At 41.9% G+C, this 27,493-nt stretch overlaps 2 protein-coding genes across 9 annotated transcripts in view; one reads left to right on the plus strand and one right to left on the minus strand.

Moving 5' to 3' along the window:
• LOC146558735 (protein bicaudal D homolog 1-like) overlaps positions 1-12,698 on the plus strand; it is a 29,180-nt gene extending 16,482 nt beyond the window's left edge. For all 6 annotated transcript variants that reach the window (XM_085247078.1, XM_085247079.1, XM_085247080.1 and 3 more), the window contains 5 exons: positions 1,111-1,289; positions 1,547-1,925; positions 2,586-2,780; positions 4,356-4,507; positions 5,316-12,698. In XM_085247078.1, the coding sequence (XP_085103204.1) occupies positions 1,111-1,289; positions 1,547-1,925; positions 2,586-2,780; positions 4,356-4,507; positions 5,316-6,321 (1,911 nt within the window). In that variant the 3' untranslated portion in view covers positions 6,322-12,698. The remainder of the gene's footprint in view (positions 1-1,110; positions 1,290-1,546; positions 1,926-2,585; positions 2,781-4,355; positions 4,508-5,315) is intronic.
• A 4,291-nt stretch (positions 12,699-16,989) lies between these two features.
• large1 (LARGE xylosyl- and glucuronyltransferase 1) overlaps positions 16,990-27,493 on the minus strand; it is a 69,251-nt gene continuing 58,747 nt past the window's right edge. For all 3 annotated transcript variants that reach the window (XM_085247092.1, XM_085247090.1, XM_085247091.1), the window contains exons 11-15: positions 26,210-26,373; positions 23,766-24,044; positions 23,526-23,672; positions 22,608-22,803; positions 16,990-20,063 (exon numbers count right to left, since the gene is read on the minus strand). In XM_085247092.1, coding sequence (XP_085103218.1) covers positions 19,866-20,063; positions 22,608-22,803; positions 23,526-23,672; positions 23,766-24,044; positions 26,210-26,373 — 984 coding nt within the window. In that variant the 3' untranslated portion in view covers positions 16,990-19,865. The remainder of the gene's footprint in view (positions 20,064-22,607; positions 22,804-23,525; positions 23,673-23,765; positions 24,045-26,209; positions 26,374-27,493) is intronic.

A 27,493-nucleotide genomic window follows, 5' to 3' on the forward strand; every position in this document is an offset into this window, starting at 1 on the left:
TCTGGAGAACTTCAAGACAAGACTTGACAAGGACATAAAAGCCAAGCGGGAAAAGATAAGGGAGGGAGAGGGGAAAAAGATGCGTCCACCTCCACCAAGAGCCAAGAAAGAGAAAGAATTTCACTGAGAAACAGCTAGTGTTGAACTTCTGGGACATCAATCAATATTCTGCTTTTTGTTTTTTGGGGGACTACAATTTCAGTTTTGTTTTTTTGTTGTTTTTTTATTTTATTTATTTATTTAGGACAGTGCATGTTAATGAACATAAATGTAAAAAAAAAAAAAATTACATGAATGTAAACATGCCAGATTATAGCCAAAGGCTAATTTCCATCTGTTGTCCTTAAACAGAAAAAAATAGACATAATAATTCATAAAAATTCATAATTCATTCATAATAAAAACTCCATCACCAAACTTACACATACACACCATTCTGTTCCCAAATAAAACATTAAAACTATACAACTCATACATGATCACACACTTGATTTGTCCATAACCAGTTTTTAACCTTTGCCTTAAACAAATTGAATGTCGAGCATTCTCTAATGGGTTGAGGAAGACTGTTCCACAGATGGCCACCCTGGACAGAGAGGACGTTCTGCCCAAATGCTGTCCGTCTGTGGGGTATAAACAAGTCTCCTCGGATTGTAGCTCGAGTGGTCCTGTCTGAGCTTTCTTTATGCCTAATGAACTGCTTTAGTGGTGGTGGAGCAAGGGAGTGTAAGACTTTATATATTAAACTCACTCTTTTAAGTTTCACTAAGTTATTGAAGTTCAGTAATTTATGTTTTTTTTTTTTAACACATGACAGTGGTGGTGGGAAGTCGGTTTTTTGTCAAGTAGTTTTAAACTTTTATAAATGTTTTCAATAGTTTTAGTGTTGTTGGACAAGCAAGTGACCAGGACGTCAAACAATAGTCCATATGAGAGATGATCATTGAGTAAAAATAAGTTTTTGCAACATTCATATTTAAATTATTACGTATATGATTAAAATTTCGATTATTAAATTTAAGTACCTGGGACACTTTATTTATGTGTCCCAGGTACTTAACAATTGTGCATATGTTAATTTTTTCTCATTTCCTTCTCCTCTCTTTTCAGATTTGTAGCCTGGAGTTTGAATTGCAGGCTGTTCAGTCAGCAGCCAATGAGAGCCAAGGGGCACTGAACGCAGCTCAGGATGAGCTGGTAACCCTGAGTGAGGAGCTCGCCCAGCTCTACCACCATGTCTGCCTGTGCAACGATGAGACGCCCAACCGTGTCATGCTGGATTACTACAGGTGTGACTGTTTTACTGCTCTTAGAGTATCCATGGAAATTCAAATAATAAATAAAACCACTCACATCATAGGTGTGTTTGTCTGTTCTATAAAAACTTCTTTAAAAAATAATATCATCTACGAGAGGCCTGGGAGCTTAAGGGTGAGGGTTTGGTGAGCATTGAGCTGTTTGCTTGCTTTCTTTTACTTGATGTCTTAGTTGAGAAAGCACCTATGACACTAAAGGTTCTGTTCCATTATCTGTTCTATTCTTCCAGACAAGGCAGGGGCCTCAGGGGCCTTAGTTCTAGTCTCAAAGCCATGTGTACAGACAACAGCAAAGTTCTTCTCACACCACGCCTAGCCAGACGGCTTGCTGCTGTTGCTTCAACAACCTCAACTCCAGGAGAGTCGCGGACGCCCTCGGAGTCTCCATCCAAAGAGCCCTTACATGGAGGGAGCCGAAGAGTGGAGAAAGAGGTCCTTCAGGTGCCATCTGAGCAGAGCCTGCCACCTAGCACACCTCCAACCCGCTCACCTAGCATCAGTGCCTCTTCATCATCATCGTCATCTTCATCGCCAGCCATGGAGCCTGCTGGTGAGCTGCGCAGGGAGCCCATGAACATCTACAACCTCAGCGCCATCATTAGAGACCAGGTACATCTGCCTGTACCTCCTGATGTGCTGCTATATTGCCAAAGGTCTTTTCTCATCCCTACAAGCATTCAGGTGTTCCAAATACTTCCATGAACATGGGTGTATAAAATCAATCACCTGGGCATGCAGACTGCTTCTACAAACATTTTTTAAAGAAAAGGTCCTCACTATTAAATATCCCACAGGCAGCTGTTAGTGGTACATAACAAAGTGGAGGCAATCGGGATCAACAGAAAGTCAGTCAGAAAGTGGTACGCCATATAAAATCACAGAGTGGGCTCCGCGGATGCTGAGGTGCATAGTGGCTGTGGTTTCCAACTTTCTGCCGAGTCAATCGCTGCAGACCTCCAAACTTGTAAAGATTAGCTCAAGAACAGTGTGTAGAGAGCTTCATGGGATGGGTTTCCATGGCCGAGTAGCTACATCCAAGCCTTACATCACCAAACACAATTCAAATGCTATAAAGCACGCCACCACTGGACTCTAGAGTAGTGGTGACATGGTCCAATTCATGTTCGTGTGAAGGCAGATGAGCAAATACTTTAGGCAATATAGTGTTAATCGTTGTTCCTCCTCTCTACCACCTTCTTTTCTTCCGGCATAAGATGTGACACCTCCAGTGGTTTCCTTTTTTCTTATCTGCTCCTGTCTCCTCCCCAGGTGAAACACCTACAGCGGGCAGTGGACAGGTCACTGCAGCTGTCCAAACAGAGGACTGCAGCCCGGGAACTGGTTCCTCTCTTGGATAAGGATAAGGAAAGCTGCATGGAGGAGATCCTGAAGCTCAAATCTTTACTCAGCACCAAGAGAGAGCAGATAGCCACTCTTCGACTGGTGCTCAAGGCTAACAAACAGGTGAGTATGGAAACGTGATGGTTAAGTTATTATAGGCAACAATATTTCAATAATTTTCCATTGCTGACATTTCCCTACGTGTATTTAACAAAAAAGTAAAACCCCTCAGAGAGTTTTAAGCACCAACCCAACAAGTAGTGACATAAGCATGTAAATAAATGGTAAACGGACTGATTCTTATATAGTGCTTTTCTACTCTCTCATAGACAGTGAAAAAGAAAAGAACTGTTGGTTTGAATGGACGGAGCAGTTTGGTTTTTATGCTTAAGTGCTTTCTTTCTAACAGTCACAGATGCCAACTTCCTTTCTTCCTAAAAACTGGTTCTTGGACTTCCTCACATGTTGGCCATGTACATCTCACATTTGCTTTCTTCCTCTCCGTTATGCATATGAAACATATAAATGATATTTGCAAACAACTGATTACTGCTGTCCACTGCTAAATATCCTAGACAAATAGTCAAGGAAAGTCATTCTGAATCGGTATACATAATATACACTAAAACCCCTGTTATACGAGTACCTACTTGGATCAAGGTCATAGTACCTGATACCAGGTACCTGCTCAGCTGGGGTTCCAAGCGATTTGAGCAGGTACTAAAATGTGACTTCATGTCAATTGGCTGTCAGATAAGTGTCCATAAGAGGGTCCTGGAAACCCTATTGATCCTCTACCTAATCACACGAGCCAAGGTGTGAAAACAGGTGTGAATCACAATCAGCTAAGGTTTTGGATGAACCCATTGTGAAACCTAGCCCCACCCTATCATGTGATTTACTGAGGTCAAATGACCCAGGATGTGAGTGGGCGTTAAGGCGTCTGGGAAGGATCTCAAAACTGGATCATAGGTGGCAGACAGTTGGTGTCATAAGCCACCTCCTCTGTTCAAAGATGGTCGCTCACAGTGGACATAGATGGCTTCTTTTACTCCTCTTTCAAACCATCTGTCCTCTCTGTCCAAATTGTAAGCATTGGCATCCTCAAAGAGTGACCTTTGACCTTTAGATGCAGATGGACAGCCAAGTGTTGTCCTATGGAGGTGGCTCTTCTATGTTGTGCCATGTGTTTATGAAGTGGCTGTTTGGTTTCTCCAATGTAGAGGTCTGAGCATTCCTCACTACACTGTACAGCATACACTACATTGTTAAACTTGTCTTTGGGATGAACCAGTTTTTGTCTGACTGTGTGGCTGGTCTGAAGTACACTTGGATGTCGTGCTTTGAGAAGACTCTCCGGAGTTTCTCTGACAAACCTGCTACATAAGGGTTGACAGTATTGTTCCATTTGCCCTTCTGATTCTCCCTAGACAGAGGAACCTCTTAGGGACACTCCCAATAGGGCTTGAAAATCTGGAACTCTCCACAAATTGCTTTTAGAACTGAAGAAGCTTCTCGGATGAGAGGTGAAACGTCTTCAAGAAACTTAAAGTCCAGATGCTTTTCTTTCCAAGCTTTTTAGACTACGATGAACCTTCACAGACACTTCACAGTAATTCAAAACCAGTTTATCCAAGTAGGTACTAATGGAAAAGGGGCTTAATATACAGTCACTAATATGTCTGTGTGTTTAACTAGACAGCAGAAGTGGCTCTGGCCAACCTGAAGAGTAAGTATGAGGCGGAGAAGTCCATGGTGACCGACACCATGACAAAGCTGAGGAACGAATTAAAGGCCCTGAAGGAAGACGCCGCCACGTTCTCCTCTCTGCGAGCCATGTTTGCTACCAGGTCAGAGAACAAAACAGAACATACTGAAGCACAAACATTTCCAGAAACTCTTTGAGAATCCATGTGTTGGGTTAGTGCAGGGGTGTCGAACTCCAGGCCTCGAGGGCCAGTGTCCTGCAGGCTTTAGATGTGTTCTTGATCCAACACAGCTTATTTAAATGGCTAAACGACCTCCTCGACATGTCTTGTAGTTCTCCACAGGCCTGGTAATGAACTAATCATTTGATTCAGGTGTGTTGACCCAGGGTGAGATCTAAAACCTGCAGGACACCGGCCCTCGAGTCCTGGAGTTCGATACCTGTGGGTTAGTGTGTCAGGGAAAGCCTCTAAAGAATTTAACCAGGATGTAATAAGAAGTCCAGTCATTTCTCTTTCCAAGCTCCTTAGGATTACCATGATCTGGATGACCGAGCACCCACACAGACAACCAGGAATGTACTTCATTAATGTACTAATGTACATCACAGCCCAGCTCTATTTCTAAAGACAAACGGTCCAAAAACTCAGCTTTGTGTTTCCTCTCAGTCAACAGACTTTGTCATCTTAAAGAATAGGTTGATATTTCATGCATTTACATTTTCCTCATTTTACTTGTTTCAGTCTTTACAAATGCTCCACACAGCACCCAGCTGCTTTTATCTGGAGCTTATTAACTAGCATCACGTATCTTTTTCGCCATACTCAAACTTAGACATTCCACCAGGTAATGTGTAGCTATCCAATTAGAGTGCAAACATCATCTGTCTTTCTTTCCACATTTTACATTTTAGTTCATTTTCTACGCTACTCAAATGTCTGCTTTGTGCAGGTGTGATGAGTATGTGACCCAGCTGGATGAGATGCAGAGGCAGCTGGCTGCAGCCGAGGATGAGAAGAAGACTCTGAACTCTCTCCTGCGGATGGCCATCCAGCAGAAACTGGCCCTCACCCAGCGTTTGGAGGACTTGGCCTTTGATCAGGAGCAGTCCCATCGCACCCGGGGGAGCAGGTTGACCCGTGGAAAAACCAGCACCCCCAAAGTAAGTCCCTCGACTTTGACTACAGCCTCCAATCCTGCTCAAGGGTCCAGTCCAGCTTTGGCCCCTGGCAGCCTCCCTTCTATCAGCCCCACACCAGCTCTTCACAATGATCCCTCTGACCACCTTAGCCCAGCCACTGCGGCTCTGGCCTCAGCTACCACCTCCCTCACCTCGCACGCATCCTCTCACAGTCCGTCATTACCATCGGTTGCCTCGCTGAGTGGCCCTCCAATGCCAGGGAGCCCCCCTTCTCTGGAGCCCCCCTCGCCTCCTTCAGCACAGACCCCACCCTCAACCCCTCTGAGGGTTTCTCACTCCCAGTGGACGGTTGGGGTGCGGACGTTTGTGGTCGACTCCCCCAGTTTCAGCGCCAACATCTCCCCTGCTCCCGCTCGCCCCTCAGGCCTATCCAGGCACTGCACTCCACACACTCACACCCCTCCTCTCTCCCCCACTACCAGGCCCACCCAGCCAGGATCTGCTCCCTCCTCTCCCTATCGGTCCCCTGGTCTGGGTCTCAGACGGTCCACGTGGAGCCCCTCACCTCGAACTCGTCCCCTGCCCAGCATGACACGCTCATCCGTCCTTTACACTCCCTCCTCATCCTCCCCTTACTCCTTCCCTTACTCCCCATCTTCTTCCCACAGCTATTCATCTGCCTATTACAGCTCCCCTTCTGCTTTTACCCCCTCTAGCTCCTACCTCACCTCTGGCACCTCCACTTCCTACAGCCATTCCTCACACTACACGCCCCTCTACCCCAGATTCTACAGCTCCTACAGGCCCCGGGAATGACGCTGTACTGCAAGTCTGTCAAAGGCTACTGCACTGAGCTCCCCGTTTCTAACAAACTGCAGCCCCCATAACGCTTCTCTTTTATCACCTAAGAGGGGGCTCACAGAAAGGAGGACAGACTGGTTTCCCGTTTCCTGTGCCTAAGCCGTGGCCAGTGGGTTCTGAATGTTCAGTGACTTTGCTCAGGGATTATATGGAGCACAAACGTCCCCGCCTTCTTTTATTCTGAGACTGCTGACTGGTTCACAGGAGGACATTAACGAAGACTTTCCAAAGTTTTTAGCATTTAGATGAATCAGGTTGACTACACATTGACTGGACACTTACATGTTTAGATGGGGCTCATGACACATGAAACACTGTACTCTGTATTCAGTTTAATACTCACATTGATTGGTAGTCTGTCTCATATCCTCTAAACCGACACATTTTTGACACAGAGGAAGCAGTGTTTTTGCTGTGGGTCCTCTGTCCTAGACCACGGTGAAAATCCTCATGGCACAGATAATGATGCATAGCTTGGGCACTCAGTTACTCTCGTGGAGCCCACAGGTTGTGTGGACAATTGTCTACAGCTGCTCGTTTTCATTTCCTTCCCTCGCTGCAGGCCAGTGTACATTCTTGGGACACTCCTCCCGTTGTGGTCTTCTTTGTCCAGGGTGTTGCCATGATAAAGCTCATCCCTCAGTATTTTTTGTTCATCTCTAGCAACACCCAGTGTTCTTTTTTATATATAGCCATACACTCAGCTATGCATGTTCACTGTCCCTCTGCTTGCCTTTGAAAGGTCTGTGTAATTGCAGTTGAAGGCTGTTTGGAAGGTTTGGGATGGAGAAAATCTTTTAAGATGAACAGGAAGCTGGGATGAGGGACCTTAAACTGTATGATCACCGTATGATCAGTTGATACTATAGTATACCAACCGTACCATCTCATCTCATGTGTTCTTGTAGCCAACACACAGTTTTCTGGTTAAGTTTTTTTTCCCCAAAGATTAGAGTTTTCGTTAAAAGGAAGAAAAAGTTTAATAATTTTATTAGTTGAAGACGCCACACATTTCTGATTTTTCTTTTCTGCGCAGTACTCAAGGCTGCGTCAGGCTCTCCAACCCATCAAATTTCAGATTTGCCTGAAACGATTCAAAGGGAAAGATGCACTTCTGTGTGTTTCTTTTTGTCCATTTTTGGTCATTTTAGTAAAAGTCATCACATTTTGTGGCAAAAGAACGAAATGAAGGATGTTTTTCCTGCTGTGAAATGTCAAAACTGCTCAAATTTGACCTGAACAGTATGTGAGGGTTAAACAATATGAATTATGTGCCTTGTATACGAGAAATGTACAGAATACAGCAGCCCCCACCTTCAACACTGTGCTCTCTACAGGCCTCTAAATCTGATAGCAGAGACTGGACATCCAAATATTTTAGATTTTTCAAGGATCCATCATTCCAAGACCAATTTATAGTCTTTACCAGATATTTACCCTAAAAATGAATAACCTAGCTTAAGTTAATCAGTGTTCATTCCTTTAAGGATTTTTTTTGAGGAAATCCTTTTCTCTGCATATTCTTTTTAAGAAGCGCTGACCCATGAACATAATCACAGAACACACTGCATGTATGGCATGGATATATAGGGAAGAGCACATTAGCTATTAACACATTAGTTAGTAGATCACTGTGTTGTTTTCTTGGAAAGCTACCATATCCTCCAGAACCATCATTGAATTCTTTCATGTATTTATTTTCCCTAAAATCACTTTTTCTGTAATATGCTGTCATAGACACTGAGCGGAAGTGATTAAGCATTACTCTGACTCACTCCTGTCATGGTAGACTTGGTTGTAATGGCATGCCAACAGTGTAGCATCTGTAAAAGAATGAATGATTTCAGCATAGCTGAGGGCTCACCTCACCAAAGTTAGTGAACCTGACATATGTTATTCAGCCTGGCACGAGTCATCCTGGAGCTGGATGACCTGTAGCATCATGGTGTGGTTTGAACTGGGAGAAGAGACTGGCTAAACCGAGTGAGTGAGTGAAAAGAAATACGCTTGTTAATCAAGGTTGATATCTGTTTTGAAACTGGCCTCTTGTGTAACCACTTCTTGATTGACAGATGATGTGAAGCTTCTTGTGATGTGAGTCTACTGACAGTTATTTTGAAAGATGCTTGACGGGCCTTAAAAATTCTGTTACACCTGATATCTCAGCAGGAACCAGCTGCACGGTACTTACAGTTTAGCCTGCTCTGGCAGCTTGCCTTCACCTGGACACAAACAGATAATGTGCTTCCTTTTACATGTTACTCCTCCTGTACCTCAGGCTAAAATGCTGTTCTTTACGTATTTGTCTTTGGCTTGGATTACTTTTAGTCATAATACTTTTTTTGGTCTGGATACTGTTCGTGAAAAAAATCTGGAGCCAAAATGATCAACTTTGTGTGGCCTGTCACTTGCTTTTTAGATTTAATTGATACTAAAAACAGTCAGAAACATAAATAAATAAATAAACGATTTGTTTGTTGCAGTGCCATTCATTGACAAAGCGCAGAGCCAAATAAACCAAGGAGCACCCCTGGGGTGTCAGGCCTTCAGCACACGCACCAGCAGTCGCCTTCTTTGGAGTGAGGATGTCTGAGTCCTCGTGTCTTTGTTACTTAACCATAACGTACAACAAAATGTGTCGTGCACTAGCATACACACTGAGTATTCACACGCTCGTTAGACTGACTCACAGTCACAGCTTGGCCTTCTACAGACACCTGCCCTCAGCATTGTTAGTCTCTTCTGCCCATTGACTGTATGACAGCCTCCCTGTAAGGCCAGTTTACTGTGCTGGGTTTAGCATACAGGGCTTACAAAATAGAGACACAGCTTTCTGAGGTCAGTTCTTCAGGCACAGAGGTCACTCACTAAGGCACACAATAACAGTAATGTTTCCACACTGGTTACATGTAGCAGATTAAGAGAACGTCAAATCTTATCCACTGCGGTCCTTTCATTTCAAACACATTCACATTGTCCTGATCTAGAACAGTCATACTGCATTTCCTTCTCCACAAGCGTTCAGTTAGTTCATTACAGAAGTCATTTAATACATAAATATGTTTAGCTACTGTAAGCTGGGAAAAAGCAGACAAAAAATGTGATTTCTTACTCGTGTTTGTAGGGCTGTGTGCCAAATCATGCTCCAGGAGACAACTGTGTAGAAGATCACAGCAGAACAATGCTTGTACTGTTTTGTAGTCATGATGAATACTACAATTTGATTTCAGTGCAGAAGTGAACTAAGTGAAGGCTACAGGAAACAGGGAAAGCCAACAGTATTGTCAGCAACACTGCAGGTTTATCACTCAGAGACATATTTACCGCGTCATACAGTATATCACTTTAGTTACATCGGTGAAGCCAAAGAGGACACATGTTGTCCGAGTTAAAGTTAAAAACACCTTCCCACTTTAACCCGACTGTGGTACATGTCCTCTCTTTTTATGCAACATCCTCCGGTGATTATTAAACACGCAGGACTGCCTTTCAAGTGATTATTTTCAAATGGGTTTGATGTTTGAAGGCTCGCAGTGACAAAGTAACTCGACCCAAATCCGTTAAAGCAAACATAACGTTTTCTGTTTAGAAAATGTAAGAAGTAGAAAGTACAGATATTTGTTTAAAAACGTAGGGAGTAAAAGTAAAAAGTAGTCGAAAATGAAACTACTCGAGTAAAGAACAGATACCTGAAAATTGTACTTAAATACAGTAACAAAATATTTGTACTTTGTTACTTCCCACCCAGAAAGACAAGTTACAGTGATGGGCAGCATGGCTGTCTGCGGTCACAAAATCGGTCCTGGCATTTTCAATCCAGATGATTGCTCAAAGATAGATATAGATATATATATATATATATATACACACACACACACAGTTTTGAAACAGTTATTCTTGTTAATCACGTTGTTACAGTTGTTGTTTTGTTAGTTCTTAGCTGCACTGCACACATGTAGCAAAAAGCTACACTTTGACCATTAGCCACTGCTAATAGCTAAAGTAGCCGTTCACTTTACTTGAATCCTTTACTTGCTCCCTTTCTGATTACTTTCTTCATCTATTTTCTCTCCTTGTTAATTTCACCTCTCGCTTTCTCATCCTCACAGTGGCCTTTCAATTATGCCAGACTACCAGTCCAGTCCTATTCATACCAGTTTTTTGTTTATATTTTTTTTCACAGTTGTTTCTCAAAAATCCTCCAATTTTGATTTTGAAGTAAGTTCTGAGCTTTCTTTTCCCCCAAAACGGATCCTTGTCAGGAGTTGATATTTTATAAATGTTCAGGAACTTCACAATAAGTAGTCCAATTTTCTGTTCAGTTTTTTACAGAGGAAATTTAAGACATTCATACTTGTGAATTATTAGAACCCTGATTTAGTCAATTAGTCTTTCTGGATGTTGTGGAAATCCAACTTAGATTATTTGCTGGAGGGATTTTTACCCCTCTTGAAAGAAATCCGATGAATAATTGGTGGAACTGGTTGGTTGTTGTCATGTTTCCCTAAAAGGTCCAGGGGATGTGGAAAAGCAACAAAATGTGGTTTAAAAAAAGAAGATGTGAAGGCAACATGGTTAGATTAAATATTCTTATTAATCTGTTCTAACTAATCAAGCTTAAAGAGACAAGTCGCCATCGCCTTTAGAAGAATGGAAACACAACAAGGCTCTGTAGTCGGTGACTAAATATAAAAGTAAGTCAAAAAGTGCTACCAGAACAGGATTAAACAGCTACCACACACGGGTCCCTGGCTGCAAACCAACAAGACTCTCTGGCACTAGAGCGCCCTTTCTCCAGCCTTAAAATCTCCGCCTTAATTGCTTAGTAAAGTTGGCTGGGGAAAGGACAACACCTAAGGCAGGAGAAATCAAAATCCCTACAGACCCTATTAGGGTCATAACAGGTGGTATAAATGGAGGTCTCTCTGAAACCTGTGGGAGTCCCTCTTACCATGAAGTGTCTTCAAAGTGCTCAATTTGTAAGATGGCTACATTAACCATTGGTGGATTTGTGGCCTGAGATGAATAATTAGTTGTATCTGGACATTTGGCTTCTCCAGACAGTGTATAACAGAGAGCCACATAGTTTAGATGTCCAGACAAGAAAGATTCAAGGAAAGCTTGAACATTAAAAAAAATGAGTCTAGATAAATATTTAAAGGGATAACATTTACCTTAAATGCTCACATGCTGGTCATATGAAATACCTAGAGCCTTTTAACACCACAGGAGTTTATGAAAAGGGCAGCAATTATATATATATATGCACATATTTATTTTATTCAATGCAACTGTAACTTTTTTTCCCTCTTATGAACACACAGCAAAGTAGTTTTGGTGTTCTGATCAACTGGTAGCTATAAACACGAAGTATAAAAATAATCGTCCAATAGGGAGGAAACAGTTTTTTTTTACTTCAGTTATTAGCACACCCTGAAGCACTTTTATCAAACTTTAATGTCAGTTTACTTGTTCACCGTGGCTCATAATCACAGCATTTCATGTAGCATAGCCACATAAATTTAACAGATTATGTAACGGTAACGATTTTGGTGTGGGATCATGTGGCACCTGTCAATTTATATGATCATGTGGAGAGAAATGATTTGGCGTTGTTGAAGGCCATACTGGATCCCCGGGGTTAAGTGGTTTCTGTTTTTGCCCCTCTTGTCCTTTATGGAACATGCTGTTGAGGTCACCTCCTTGGCTTACTATCAATATACTTAGCAATGTACCATCACGAGCAGGAACAGAAAAATTCACACCAGGGTTTGTGGAAATGTAAAGTTTTAAGATGAGTTTCACTTTAGCTTTCATGGAACTAAGTGGCTGCTATGTTTCTACTGTTCTTAAATGCATCCATAGACCCACCAAGAATGATTCAATTTAATTAAGGGAATAAAGTCCACTTATTATGTATTCAGTTCTAGACTAATTTTGTATCTTTTGTAGTTTCCATCACTTTGTATGAGTTTTACTTTGGTCAGAGGCAGGGGCACTGCACTGCTTGCATTTAAAAACAAATAATTTTGTTGAATTTATAACCAACATTTTAATCTGCTTTTCCAGTATCATGTTGCTGAATGTACTACACAACACCGGGATTCATGCTTTCTTTTCATGCTGTGATCATACTGGGTGTTCTGTGCAAACAGCTATTGATCTGTCGTTTTGGCACCCAGACTATTAAATGTCATACAGCTGAATGTGTTCAATGCCTGTTTGCTTTCTAACCACTTGATAAGCAGGTGTACATACTGAGTATTTCAAAGCTTTAAATGTACAGCTTTATGTAAATGTATATTGCAAATACAATTGAATACCATGTGTCATTCTTTGCTACTGATCACTGCTCAAGTCACTTACACTTGACAAATTTCCATGATTTTCATTTGTATTTAGATGTTTGTAGTTCTGCCTCTCTACAATCTGCAAATATACAGCCTTAATCTTACTTTATATGAAATATTAAATTCAAATTTGACCTTTTTCTTCATGGATGTGTTGGTAAGTGTTAAATCTCCTGTTGATAAGCCTTTATTATTCAAGTGGTTAAATGTGAAATAATACCATTCAAAGTTGGTTTGCGTCCATCTAACAGTGTCAGTTTCTTGCAGATTGTCAGTAGCCTTCTGCCACAGTGCCGTTCCGTATTCACTCCCCACAGCTGAGGGTTTGTCCTTCTTAGCACTGATCACAGGTAACAGCAATGGCACAACATATCAGCAGGTGTGTGATATCTGTTGGCAAGCATTCTCCCTGCATCGCTTTAAACTCTGATCCAACATTAGATTATTATGTTGTTGTCACCTGTAAGTTTCAGTCAGATTCTTTCACATGCTCGCAGAACAAATTAAGAAATTATTAGTGCTGTCAGCGTTAATCTCGTTAAAACTACGTTAACGCCATAACAGCATTAACGCGGCAAATCTCCGTTAGCGAGTTACCGCGTATCGCCCCGTGTGTGGGGCTGCGCGGCATCAACGCGTTAGCCTGAGTGGGTTTCTCTGAGTACTCTGGCTTTATCCCACAATATGTGACACAGATAAAGTACTTAAAACACTGTATGGTTTAATGTGGCTCATACTTTAAGGTTCTTTAAGCTTCAAGTTTCTCTACACTCCAAAATTTGGAGGTGTGACCGTGGCAGTGTATCCCGGTAAGAAGAACCAATATCATAACACTGAAAAAAAAAAAAAATCTAAAGTTACCAAATGAGGAGTGAATGAAGCCCCATGTTCAACATGCAATCTTTGTGTACTTGTATTGATGTCATAAATAGAACGGTGAATCATAAATGGATTGGTGCCGATATATTTCTACTCTTACTGGTCTTAATCTGTTTTGCATAACGTCTGAACAATGATTTCTAACTCGAACTTTCATATCGTCAGCAGTGGCAGTTCCTCGACCCTCTTCCGTTGCTCAGAAGACGTTTGTGAGTCTTCATCACCTGTTGAAAAGAGCCCATAATACCAGTCTGTGATACTGTCATCCCAGAAGAACTGCAAAACCGTTTCTGCATAGACTCGACCTGAGAACTGTTCCACAATATCTTTGGTTATGTTTACTTTGAAAAATCAAAAATATTACTGAGACAGTTTCTACTGCTAGGAGAGCAACATGAACCACAGTCCCTCTTTATCTGTGTATCAACCCATTCAGTGCTGGTCAGATCCTCCATTTGTGTCATTCACTGTGGTTATTATGTCTCAGTTGGCTTGTTGCCCGGTTTTATTATGTGATCGCAAGATAATATTCAAAGGAAGAGGTTAGCAAAAAACAAAGAGGGATAACTACAGATGAAGAAAGTAAACAGGGGTTTGAGGAAGCAAGGTGTTTGAGTTTAATCTGAGTAACAACAATACCTAGAACTACAATAATACAAAGTCAGGTGAAGTTTAAAGGTTTTGTTTTGCAAATGATTTAGATCATTTAATTTCAAACCTTTTAGATAAAATGTATTTCAGAACCTGCTAAATAAATAAAACAAACGTCACACATCAATTTAATAATTATAGAAGAAGAGCATTATGGAGAGGTTCCAATTGAACGTTGGATAAAGGGTAGTATTATTTATCTTAAAATAAAATAAAAAACAAGCTCACTGTCTGCCTCAATGTTAAGATGATAATAAATGACGATAAAAGCAGAAAAGTTCAAGTTTATCATTTTGTCCACATCTGACTGCAGCCTCTCTCTCACCTCCGTCTGCAGCCCTTTCCATTCTTGTGATCCCAGTGTTTTTCCCCAAAACATTCCCATAACAGAATGGTTAAACCCTCATTTGCACTTCATAAAGTATGCACAAGGCTTTAGCTTTTTATACAACAAAACTTGTTGCCTGTTTTAAACTTCTGTATAAGGAAATATAAACATTTACTACTACTTTTTTCCCATTTCTTCTCCGGTCAGGTTTTTCCACAATATTTTTTTAAAGTCCAGAAAGCTGAAGACATCACTGGCTTTGAGGCCAAGGGTTTTCCCTTGGCCTCAAAGCCAGGGAGCCAATTATGCAGGTGGGTGGAAGGATAGTTTTCTAGTCAGGGGATCAGTCAGACGTTGAAAACTATCTTGACATTTTGATAACCAGATCTATAGGTGATAGTAATTAATGAAACTTTATGGCCTCACAGTCTACCAAACTGTATTGATGACATATCTTAGCAGGTATTACTTGTTAGGGAGAAGATATTGACTGCCAGTATCCTTAGATTTATTGGCTGGCACAGCCTTTTGGCCACACCGGACAAGTAGAAACAAAATGACCTTTTGTGCCACAGTAAAGACGCTCACCCACTGCAAGGCATCCTCTGTGGGTTAGTCGAGAGAGGCGAGTATGGCCGAGCAACATGGCTTGCTTGCCTGACTGTTATTGCTAGCTCCCTCCGTTACTCCACCCTGATGGAACCTTTACTGTGTCTGACTTTAAAGGACCTCTTTCCACAATGAAACCAAAGAAGTCTTGGAAAAGATGAGAGTATCATCAAGATCAAGAGTATCAAGATTGACAAAGTTGTTAATGAAATCTCTGGACATCGTTTGAGGGTCTGAAATTTCTGCAGGAGCATTTGTTAAACCAAAAGACATTACCAAGTACTCAAAGTGACCCAGATGTGTATTAATTGCTGTCTTCCACTCATCCCCAATCCTTTATTCTCACCAAATGTAAGCATTACTGAGATTCAACTTGGTAAAAACAGTCGCACTCCTGGAGCAACTCAAAAATAGAGGTAAGCAAGGGTAGAGGGCATTTATTCTTTGTCGTTATCTTAAACCACGGAAGTTGATACAGGGCCAAAGGAACTTGTCTTTCTTCTCTACAAAGAAAAAACCTGTGCATAGGAGATAATGAAGGACAGATCATTCCTTGTACTAATGAGTCAGTAATGCACAATCCATGGCTTCATGTTCTGTCTGTTGAACAATCATCTGCACCATAAGGAAGAGAGAGAGCTAGATCCTTACTGAACATTTTGGCTAGGTCGTTAGGTCGAGCTTGGCAAAGGTGTCAGTTTCAACTGAGGGAATGGCTGACTTAAGGTTCTGTTGGCAACATTTCAACCAGAAATTTTATTTTTGCTTTTAGTATGTGAAGGTTACATTCACTAAGCCACGAGTGTCTTATAACCAAAGTGAGGTGGGGCCTCACTCTACTGCCAGAGTAAAAATAAAAGTACAATATAGAACACCAACATCAGAAAGACAACAAAATCTGAATAAAATGAACATTTCTGTACTGGGTTAAAAGCCAAACCGAAAAGTTGTGTCTCAGAATCTCCTCTCTGCTTTTCGTAGATGATGTGATTCTGTTGGCTTTATCAGGATGGTGGCCTCCAGCTCGCACTGGAGTGGTTCACAGGCCAGTGTGAAGTGACCATCTGGGAGGGGCTCAGAGTAGAGCTGCTACTCCTCCACATTGAAAGGCATCTGACAATAATGCCTCCTGGGTGAGGTGTTCTGGGTAGTGCAGTGCAGACCCAGGACACACTGGAGAGATTTTATTTATAAGCTGGAGAAGCTGGCTAGGGAGTGGGAGGTCTGGGCTTCTTTGTGTAGGCTGCTGCCCCCGCGACCCGGGTAAACTGAAGAAAATGGAAGGATGGATCAAAGCATTTTGTTAACACTATAAAAAGGTGCTAAATAGTTCTTCTCATTACTGTGGAGGACAATGCTTGTCTGACAAGGGTGCCTGGGGAGGTGATTTCAACACACAGCCAAGACATATCATGTATCAGATATCCTGGCAGCAGTGGCGCAAGAATGGATGAAAATGTAGTCTAAGCTGTGCGGTGCACTTTGGAGTGCTTGGACCCTTACATAGCTGTTTTACACCTCGGCTTCGGACAAATCACATGATGATTATTGGGTTAGTGACCTTCAGGACCATCTCCAAGGTCACAAACCAAGTCTGGGTTAAATGGGAGTCTCCATCAGTTGTTAGAACTGAAGAGGCTCCTTGATAAGAGCTGAAATGTCTTCACAAACCAAAAAGACGTCCCTCAGACTACTGAAAACAGAATGGGCTATTTCCCCTATACTGTAGTGCCAGCTGTGTTCTTATTTATTGTGTTCATGAGGTCAAACTGGCGATCACAGAAGTAGGAATGATGAAACGGCACGCTTTGACTCTTTGCTTTTATTCAGGTAGCAGCATCAATCAGCACTGTCCTACTTACACACTGCAGCCCCACTCAGCCCTGCAAGGCTAACAGACGAAGACCGAATATCATACAACAGTCACTTAGATAGCTTCTTCACATTCATACACACTAACCTGCACCAAGACCTTGTGCAGCTTCCTGTACAGGGTGAGAGATCACTGGGATGTGTGTGAGAGAGAGGCCTCTAGTTTCACATCAGTATCAAGTTTGTGTGAGTCCAGGGACTTTTTTGGAGACTAGGACCGAGTGACAAGTTGCTGCCTAATGACGCGTTCACTCTGATCCTGGCTGGGACCTGACAGAGGCCGCGGTGCCTCCAGCTGCTCAAAGTGGAAGAGTGAATCCATAACTGCAGCTGACTGCACCTTCAGTTAACAATTTTTACACGCCTAACCTGCAGGAAGAAGGACTGATGTGGATTAAAATGCATGTGTTAGTTTTATTACATTTTGGTTGCTTAGGTAACAGGTTGCTTTACCACCACACTCATGACTGAAGTACAGCAGGCAGCAGGAAACACAAGGGCAGCAGCTGTGCTCAGATAATCAGATTGTCTTTTCCTAGCTGAGCGAAGCTGCACAGAAGAATGTGAGCCATAATTATATCAGGGTGAATTAAGGAAACGTGGTTCAACGCTGCCTTTATTTCCTATAACAGGAAAGCAGTGATGGTGTCCTATAAGTGGACTGACAAGCAACACAGATCATCATCTACATCCTAGTCAAAGATATATATATTTTGAACAATTTGTTATGCCCATAAATGAACTCTTCTTGAAATGACCTTTGCATGAAGCTCATTCCCGTGTGAAACGCTTTGTAAAGCAGACTTAATAAAAATGAATAAAAAAGGTAAATGGACTGATTCTTATATAGCACTTTTCTACTCTCCTGGAGCACTTTATACAACACGCCACATTCACAGAAGCACTTTCCTTTCAGTGCTTCCTAGCTAACACTCACACACTGATGGATGCTTGAGAGACCCTGCAACTTGGAGCCAGGGATCGAACCATTAACCTTGCGATCAGTAGATCCTCAGCTACAGCCACCCAGGGATGATACCTGGGGTGGCTACCTTATTAGGTATTGCCAAGATTAAATAATTTGACTACAGCAATGTGTGAAGTGCACAGGAGGAGCGATCGGACCTTTACACAGCCGTTTCACACTGTGACTCCTGGGGCAAATCACATGATGATTAGTGGGTCAGCAACTTTCAGGACCATTTTAAAGGTGACAAAACAAATCTGGGTTAAATACCGGGATTCTGCTTCACTACTTCTTTCCTCACCTGACCTCATGATGTTTTCCACTGAAGTCAAAACGTTCAGTTTCACTTTCACTGTATTGATTACAAAATTATTCCTGCAGTGATTTGTGTTCCTAATGTCTTTAGACCCGTATCTAACTTTAGTTTTTCTTTATAATATCATACAGGACATTAATGCCCAGTAGTGTCTTGTTATCAGGACTCTATGGCTGCCAGTCTGTCCACAGCCTCTCCAGGTAACATGAAATTAGTGGCACAACATTCATACCAGACCAATAATAAGTTGACGATACACCAACTGATGGTGTGACACCTCACAAACAAAGAGAGCGCACACTGGCACTGTGTTATTGGCTCATTTGGCTGCTATAGTATCATTGTAAGGTCTTTACCTTACATTAAAGCACCTTCAGGGACCTATTATTGTGATTTCGCGCTATATAAAAAACCTGAATTGAACTGCTGTCAAACTAGAGGCCAGAGGGAGAAAGAACGAGCGTGAGGAAGAAAGTGTTTGGGACTCACCTTACTGGAACTGGTAGATTTTTACAGATTTCCCATCCACCCATCAACCATTTAACCCACTCATAGATAATGCTGACTGTTGGGCCTTGTTGCTGCACTCTGTTATGGGAGGCAGTTAACTAAGCGACAATGCTTCCATCTGCTGTCACATTCTGTAGTCGTACCAAAACCGAAGACACACTACAGGGCTGATGTGGAGATCCCCTGAAAATTAACCAAGCGGATGGTCTCCAGACATTATTACACTTTTAGCTTATTTGTCATACGAGTAGGAAGATTTATTCTGATCTGTATCAGCCATGAAACAGATTCAGCAGCAGCAGATGGTCAGATGGCTGCTACCCTCAGTATCTGAGTGTGTCTCACTCGTCACAACAAGGTTTTTTAACTCTCTGTCAACATGTTGACCTCTTTGTCCTGCTGCCTGCAGATCGGTTGCATTGGAGCCGGGGCTGTGCTGTCAGTCATACTGCAGCTTCCTGTTACTTCATAGTTTTGGAAAGCTTAGTCCACAGTGCTCTACACCCTGCTAAGCACTGTCCTGGCAGAACACACACACACACACACACACACACACACACACACACACACACACACACACACATCTACCTTCACATACACATACAAACACACACCCACACACACATAATGTTACACATAGCCATAACACTGTCATTGGTCTTAGAAATATGGCAAGGCAATATTTTTGTTTGCTGTCTATCATATTCCATAACTGAAGCTTGAGGCCCACACACCTGGGGCCCAGCCCCAGCAGTCCCTTGTGCGATCATTCATAGCTTTAACATCCTGGGAGAAGGAAACACTTCACACATTTTCTCCTTTATCCACAACTGATGACAAAGTTGGAACAAAAGAGCCCCTGCAGTGTCACACTCAGTGTCCAATGTTCTGAGGGACTTAAGTCTCAAAGTATCCCCAGGACCCACACAGGCTTCCGTTCACACTATGCTCCCCTCGTGCAGCCTGTGGAGCATGTCAGTAGTTCAGAGTTGGGGCTATGAGGGTCCGCAGTGGTGGCTAGCTGTTGTTTTCAGCCGTCATGTACTTAAGGGCGGCAAAACCGTACCGCCGCGACATGTTCTGTTGGAACTCCTCCTTCAGGGTCTTCAGGCAGACCCGGTACTGCTTATTGGAGCGGAACTTGGTGATGTCAAAGCTGGGTGCATGAGGCATATGGATCATGAAAGCATTGGGCAGAACCACAAATTCATACTCCTGTGGAGAGAAAAGAACAAACTTTCAGTCTGAATTCCTCAGGAATCACCGTTCATACCTGAGCCCATCTGATCTGGTAACATGTAACTGCATGAGCCACATGCCTCTTGGTCGTGCATAAGAAGCTAAAATTCTCAGTCGAACTGAACCGAAGTGCGCAGTTAACATAATTACTATTCTCATATTTTCAACAATGAGCAACACCTGTCACAGGACACACACAGACATTAGATATAGTGACAATAAAAATTTTATAAACACAAAATAGTTTCTATGACTTTTAGAAGTTGCATTTTTATGCTCCAAAAAAGGATGTTTGCATAAAGACTATTGTTAAGCACTTCAGTCAAACCTGACCTATGACCTCTTAAAATTAAAACCCAGTCATAATGAGTCGCATGCTGATTTCTTCTTCAGCTAAAAGAGAACAGGACCTGTCACTGTAAAGCCATACAACCTGTCCAATCATTTGACCGACTGAGCTTTTGAGCTTTCTTTATCCTCAAATCCTCAAAATACAAAAATAAATGTGGTTAAATTACACAGTGGAAATCAAAATTATCTTAAGTTAAGTTATCCTAATGGAATGGAATATAGTGGAAAAGGATTTCATCATTTGAAAATATTCTGTATCACATTATAAAACAAACTTAAATGAGAAATTTAAACGTTTTCCATCCATCGACTGCAGCTTGTCTGGGTTACAGAGGCAGTTGTCTTGGCAAAGATGCCCAGACCGCTCTCTCCCCAACTACTGAAAAATGTCCTTGTTTAACTACCTCCTTGACCTCATGCCCAGGGATAGACCAGTCATCCCTTTCCCCCACAATTTGCCTCCTCAAAGGAAAGGATGTCAGTGGGCTCAAAGAAACCCTCCTAATAAGTCAGTTAATAAATTGATACATTTTTGTACTACTCTGAATGCTTGAAGTGCTTTTTTCAATTTCTTAGAATCTAACATTGTTTCACACTCTCACACTCTGATGGGGAACAACATGGGCTTCAGTATCTTGCTTTGATATGCAGACTTGAGGAAGTTGAGGGAGTGAACCCCCAACCTTCCACACGGTAGACAACCAGCTCCACCTCTCAGTCCATAGCCACACCACATTCACCACCTAACGATATCCTTATATGAAGTCAGCAGCTCTCTATCCTCACCACATACAGGTGAGCTGGAAGATGCTTCTCTATTCTGAGTCACTTGACAGTTTGTCAGTTTGCCTTGACGTCAGTTAAAAGTCTTGTTCCATAGCATCACCAAACCCAGGTTTTTGCTTCAGCTACTGCCAGAGTCACTCTCTTTGTGACTCTGGCAACGTAGGGCCTACCGTTACCTGTCAGCTGACTGGTCAGCGTATCCTCAGAATAATAGCTTGAGTATGAGACCTATCTAGCGTCTTCCCCTACAACCTGACTTAACTTGCCACCAGTTGGTGATGAGTTGTGCTGATCAGCTATGCTTTTAACTTTACTTGAGGTCCAAAACACCAGTCTGAAGGTGGTGGTGGTTTGAACGATTCTTTTAACTGCTGAGGAGAGCAACTGCTGACATTTCTCAGAGGAATGTTGTCCTGGTCTTATCTGATAGAGGATTCTAGCTGCTCAACAGTCCTGAGGCTCCAGATGTTCTAAGCTGGTGAATGGTGTGGACTCTTCTGCTATGAAGCCGTGCTGCTGGAATAGATGCAATATGCAGTTTAGCATCGTCCTGCTAAACTATGATAAAGACACCTGCTGTCTTTATGTTGCTCTAAAACCTGTATATACCTTTCAGCACTGATGGAGCCTTTCCAGATGTGTCAGCTGCCAGTTCCATAGGCTCTGATGCCCCCAGTAGTATCAAAGATACAGGCATTTGAACTGAGCACCGATAAGCAGTCAGGTCATCCCTGTCCTCTTTAGTCCAGAGGACGCAGCGTTTTCCAAAAAACATTTTGGTTCCGATTTCTCTGACCTAAGATCCGTTTTCCACTTTGAGCTTTGGTCCATCGGAGACAGCAGTGTTTGTGGATCAATGTTACAGATGATTCTTATCTGCATGATAGAGCTTTAACCTGCACGTACGGACGGCACTCTGAGCTGTGTTCACACACGGTGATTTGTGAAGTGTTGCATTCTCTTAGTCTGTTGATGATATAATGTACTGTAGACAATGAGATGTTCAGTCTTCACAGTTTAGGAACATTACTGTGTTATTGTAGGATCTTTATCTTACAGTATAGAGAGCCTTCAGGTGACCGTTGCTGTGATTTGGCGCTACATAAATAAAACTGAACTGAATTAAGCTAGTTGCAAAATTTGTAGATACATTTTTCTTCCTGTATTTTCTTCTGAGAAAAACTCTTTTTATATCCACTCATGTTACTGACCTGTTGCTAATAAGTCTACTGTATGTTCGTCCAGTTGTGAGTTTAAATAACCGATGTGTTATTATATGACTTAAAGAGATTTTCAAATCACTGGATTCTGTTTGTATTTACATTTTACACAAAGTCCCAATTTTGGGAGTAACTGAGGTTGACAATGGGAGCACCGAGTTACCTGTGCATCCAGCTCCATAATGTGAGCCACCTTGTTCCAGCCAAAGCCCACAAAGCGGCGGTCATACTCAGGACTGTCCCTCCTCACCATAACATAGGGCTCAAAGTCAGCCTCCCACTGCACTCTGTAGGGAGTGGTGGCTGTCCGCCATTTGGCAAAGTTAGTTGGTGCATGGCCTTTAGTCCACACATGATATCTGTAAGGAGAAAAAAGGAAAGTAGTTTACCAGAGCAGAAATGCACTCTACAGTTCCTAAAAGATTAGGTGGTACTTTGGACACAGGGATGCTAAAAGCTCTTTCTCTAGCGCAGATGTGAAAATTGAGTCTTTGAGTTTTTACCCCACTATTCAGACCAAATCATTTATGATGGCAGCACAGTTATCTCCATATATGTGAGTGCCATAAGACCATAAGATAAAAGACGTATTACAGACTGAAGCAAAGTGAATATGACTCAAAGAGCCTTGGGCACCCATAGAGACTGCACACAGGAGTCATGTGTGCAGTCCATGTAGAGTTTTGACCAGTATAGTGTTGCATCTGTACTCACACTAAACATAGGCATATAATTATCTCCATGTCTGTGAGATGAAATTACATTTTCATTAATTTATGTCAAAGTTATTAACATCAGTATTTTGTGAAACCAGCTTCTTATCCTTCTGTTCCAGATGTAAAGCAGAAGGTTTGAGTCACGCTGGTTTTACTGGATGTCATGTGTGCCTCATTGCAGCTTTCTGTTAGTGCCACTCATGTCTTATGTCTGCACTGAGCACCCCTGGTGCGCCTTCCCTTCAGAGTAGTGGTGTTCAGACTGCTCTCGTCCTCTGAGTCCACTGACAGAACGTATCTGCGAATCTACTATTCTTTTCTGGTTCACATACCTTCTACGACAGACAGGGACAAACATGTCTAACCTGAAGGTGAAGAGTGTGCCCATGTCCAGCTGAGACAGCAGCTCGGCTTTAGATTTCGGGTATGACAGTCGATACCGAAGTGTCTCAAAGGCGGGAACCACTAGAGCTTTCTTGGTGTTGGCCATGTCCAGCTGCACCACAGACTTCCTGCACATAGACGGTAAGTGATTGTTCACAGTGTCAATGAGGAATGAGATCAACATTTAGAGCTGTCCTTTGGTTTTTACTTAATCATCTTACCTGAGATACTCATAGAGGCTGTACATAGGCAAGAAGTCAATGTCTGATAGGAACATGTAGGGTGTGTTGACGTGTCGCATGGCCACATTTCGTAGCAAGTTGACTGGGTAGAACTGACCCTCCTTGTAGACAATGTGGTAACCGACATTCCCACGACTCATCAGCACCTCAGAGCCCTGAGCATAGCGAAGGAACTGCTGGGCTTCAGCATCTGACAAGTACAGGGCGAGGCTGATGGGGCCTTCCCAGTGCTTACAGATGGCCTCCAACATCTGGAGCCTACAAGACCAGATCACAGGCATAAATGACATCACCAAATAACTTATTATATATACATATATATATATACACACACACATATATATATATATATACACACATATATACACACATATATATATATATATATATATACACACATATATACACACATATATATATACACACATATATACACACATATACACACACATATATACACACATATACACACACATATACACACATATATATATATATATATATATATATACACATATATATACACACACATATACATATATACATACATATATATACACACACATATACATATATACATACATATATATATATATATATATATATATATATATATATATATATATATATATACATACATACATACACATACACACACACACACATATATATATATATATACATATACACATACACACACATGCATCGCGACTGGAGTATTAGTTTTGTCTGGTGAGTAGTTGCAAGAGGCTGCTTGCTGTAGCAAAGTGGAATTGATTGCAAAGGTGTATAGAGCACTGAACCAAAAACCTCCTTGTATTTGCTTTAGTTGCAAACACATTTCCATGGTTGCCCATAGACAGTATGGAAAACACTGACTGGTCTGCACACAAGAAATGGAGATCATTCCCCTTTAAAGTAAAAGATGAAATTTTTGAAAAGTGTTAGTTTCTGTTAGTTAACACTGAAGGCAAAGTTTTGGTTTGACTTGCACTTTTCCAAGTTACGCTACCATTCGGTGGTTAGCTTTTATCGGGGCGACCATGGTTCAGGGGGTTGGGAAGCTCATCTTGTAACTGGAAGGTTACCGGTTCGATCCCCTGCTCTGTCTGTCTTGGTCGTTGTGTCCTTGGGCAAGACACTTCACCTACCGCCTACTGGTGTTGGCCAGAGGGGCCGATGGCGCGATATGGCAGCCTCGCTTCTATCAGCCTGCCCCAGTGCAGCTGTGGCTACAACTGTAGCTTGCCTCCACCAGTGTGTGAGAGTGAATGAATAGTGGAATTGTAAAGCGCTTTGATGGTCTCGAAAAGCTCTAAATGTAATCCATTATTTTAAGTGTCGGCAGACAATTCGATTCAATTTTATAAAAAAAGTGCCAAAACAAAACAACAGTTGCTTCAATACCCTTCAAGACCCTAAAATAATACAAACTGCCATTTTCCATGCAAACTATAACTAACTATGATAATTTACTAGCGGACAAAGCAATCACAAGGATGTTTTCAGTGCAGCATCGTCTTTGCAGCCAATTTCACCAAACCACAGGGAGCAACCTCCAGCAACCACTCAGCAGCCATCAGGAAATATTCATTTTCCTCTAGCGACCAGATGTTGCCAGGGGTTCACAGACTGGTTTTGATTTTGTTAGTAAGTAAGTAAAGAATTTTAATGCTCCATCCACTACATGTATGTTATACAGTCAGTTGTTGATTGTTTTACTATGTTGATGTATTGTCTACTTTGCTACCAGTCAATATTTTTGCAAGCATTCCCCATCATGAAGATGTGAAAATAAACCTTTTTAATGCCACTATATCGCCTTGATCCAGATTATTGCCGAATAAGAGATGAACTGATCTCACTTTCTGATGTTAATCAAGGACACTTTTAGACTCTAAAATTATTAACCTAGAAGCTCAGAAGTTCTGGGGGTAGTCATTTTTACTGACTGTTAAATACTTTTCCCTGGTCTATGGTTTTAAAAACATAAAACTGCAGAGTACAGGCCGAATGGCTAACCTTTAAACATTTCAGGTAGGTTTGGGTATTTGACAGTATGACAAAAGCTGCAAACTGAAAAAGAGCTGTTACTGGAAGGATGTTTGCTTCTGCTTTTTAAGTATCCTAGTATTCTTTGGTAGTGCAGGACTATATATATAAACCATTAGCCTAGATATGTAAATATATTTCTCCCCCAATGTCATACCTAAGAGGTTTGCTCCTTCGATCTTCATCAGTCAACAGATTTGCCAACACAGCTGTTTATTGTGGGTTTTTTCTAACCAGGAGCAGCTCTAATATGTTTTTTCTTAACATTTTCAATGTTCTAAAACCTCTGGAAGCCTTCCACTTCATTGTTCTGCCCACTTTGAACTAAACACACCTGTGTAGCTTCTGTAAGTGTGGGTGTAAACCAGCACCTGTCCATAGAGAGCTGGGCGACGAGAGTGACATCTGTGTTGTCAGAGCTGGGTTTATACTCATAGTGCAGGAAGTAGAGGTGTGTTCGATGGACAGTGAATCGCTCTCGACGAAACTCGTAGCACGGATCATCTTCATCCAGCTCTGACAGTGTCTTCTGGAGCTGCAGATAGAGAAAGATAGGAAGAATAAGACAGATTACAGACCAGAGAGACAGAATCTCAACAACAACAAAAAAACTAGACAAAACATGCATGTCACTGAGTGAAATAAGTATTTGATCCCCAAACAAAACATTTCTAGTACTTGATGGGGAAACCCTTTTTGCTGGTAATTCTCGTAGTTTGGACACATCTCAGGAGGGATTTTGTGTTACCAATGGCAGTCTTGGTGACTGTGAGCTGCATTCATCTGCCTTCAGATGATTAACAAGCTCCTCCTGTGTAGTTCTGGGCTCATCCACCACCTCACTCTTAACCATCCTCACCCTACGAGGCAAGATTTTGCAAGGGACTGTGGCTGCAAGGTGGTTGGTATCTATGGGAGTGGTAATCCCTGAACCATATGGTGGACAGAGGTGAAAGGAGCAATCAAGCTGAAGGAGGAGTCTCATCAGTGTTGGTTAATTCAATTCAGTTTTATTTATACTGTGCCAAGTCACAATAACAAGGCGCTTTGAATTGTAAGGTAAAGACCCTACAATAATAAAGAGAAAACCCCAAAAATCATATGATGAGAGTGGGAAGGAAAAACCTGGCATCACCAGGCTCAGGGAGGGTGACACGATACTGTGAGGCCTGATTACTTAAGACAGGGAGCCAATGAAGAGATGCCAGTATAGGAAAAATATGCTCTCTCTGTCTATTCACCGTCAGTACTCTTGCTGCAGCATTTTGGATTAACTGAAGGGAGTTTTTAAGACAACTTATAATAACAAATTACAATAATTCAGTCTAAAATTAATAAATGAATACACTAGTGTGTCAGTGTCACATGATTTTAGAGATCTTGCACAAATGAAGGAAAGCAGTCCCACATATTTGTATGTGCATTGAAGGACATATCCTGATCAAAAACGATACAAAGTTTCCTTTCAGTGTTACTGGAGGCCAAGGTAATGCCATCCAGCTTTGTAGTACAACACTCGTCAAAGGACAAGTGTTGTACTACAAAGCAAACAGGGATGACAGACTAAGGTTGGTGTTCCCACAGCAGCAGCGGGAGCAAGTTTTAAGATTGGGGCATATTATTCCACGGGTGGGGCATCTGGGAACTAAGAAGAC

The sequence above is a fragment of the Mchenga conophoros genome, linkage group LG15 (genome assembly GCF_057382185.1).
Source record: "Mchenga conophoros isolate Kocher_MC1m ecotype Shallow Benthic linkage group LG15, M_conophoros_male_GT1.1, whole genome shotgun sequence".
NCBI lineage: Eukaryota > Metazoa > Chordata > Actinopteri > Cichliformes > Cichlidae > Mchenga > Mchenga conophoros.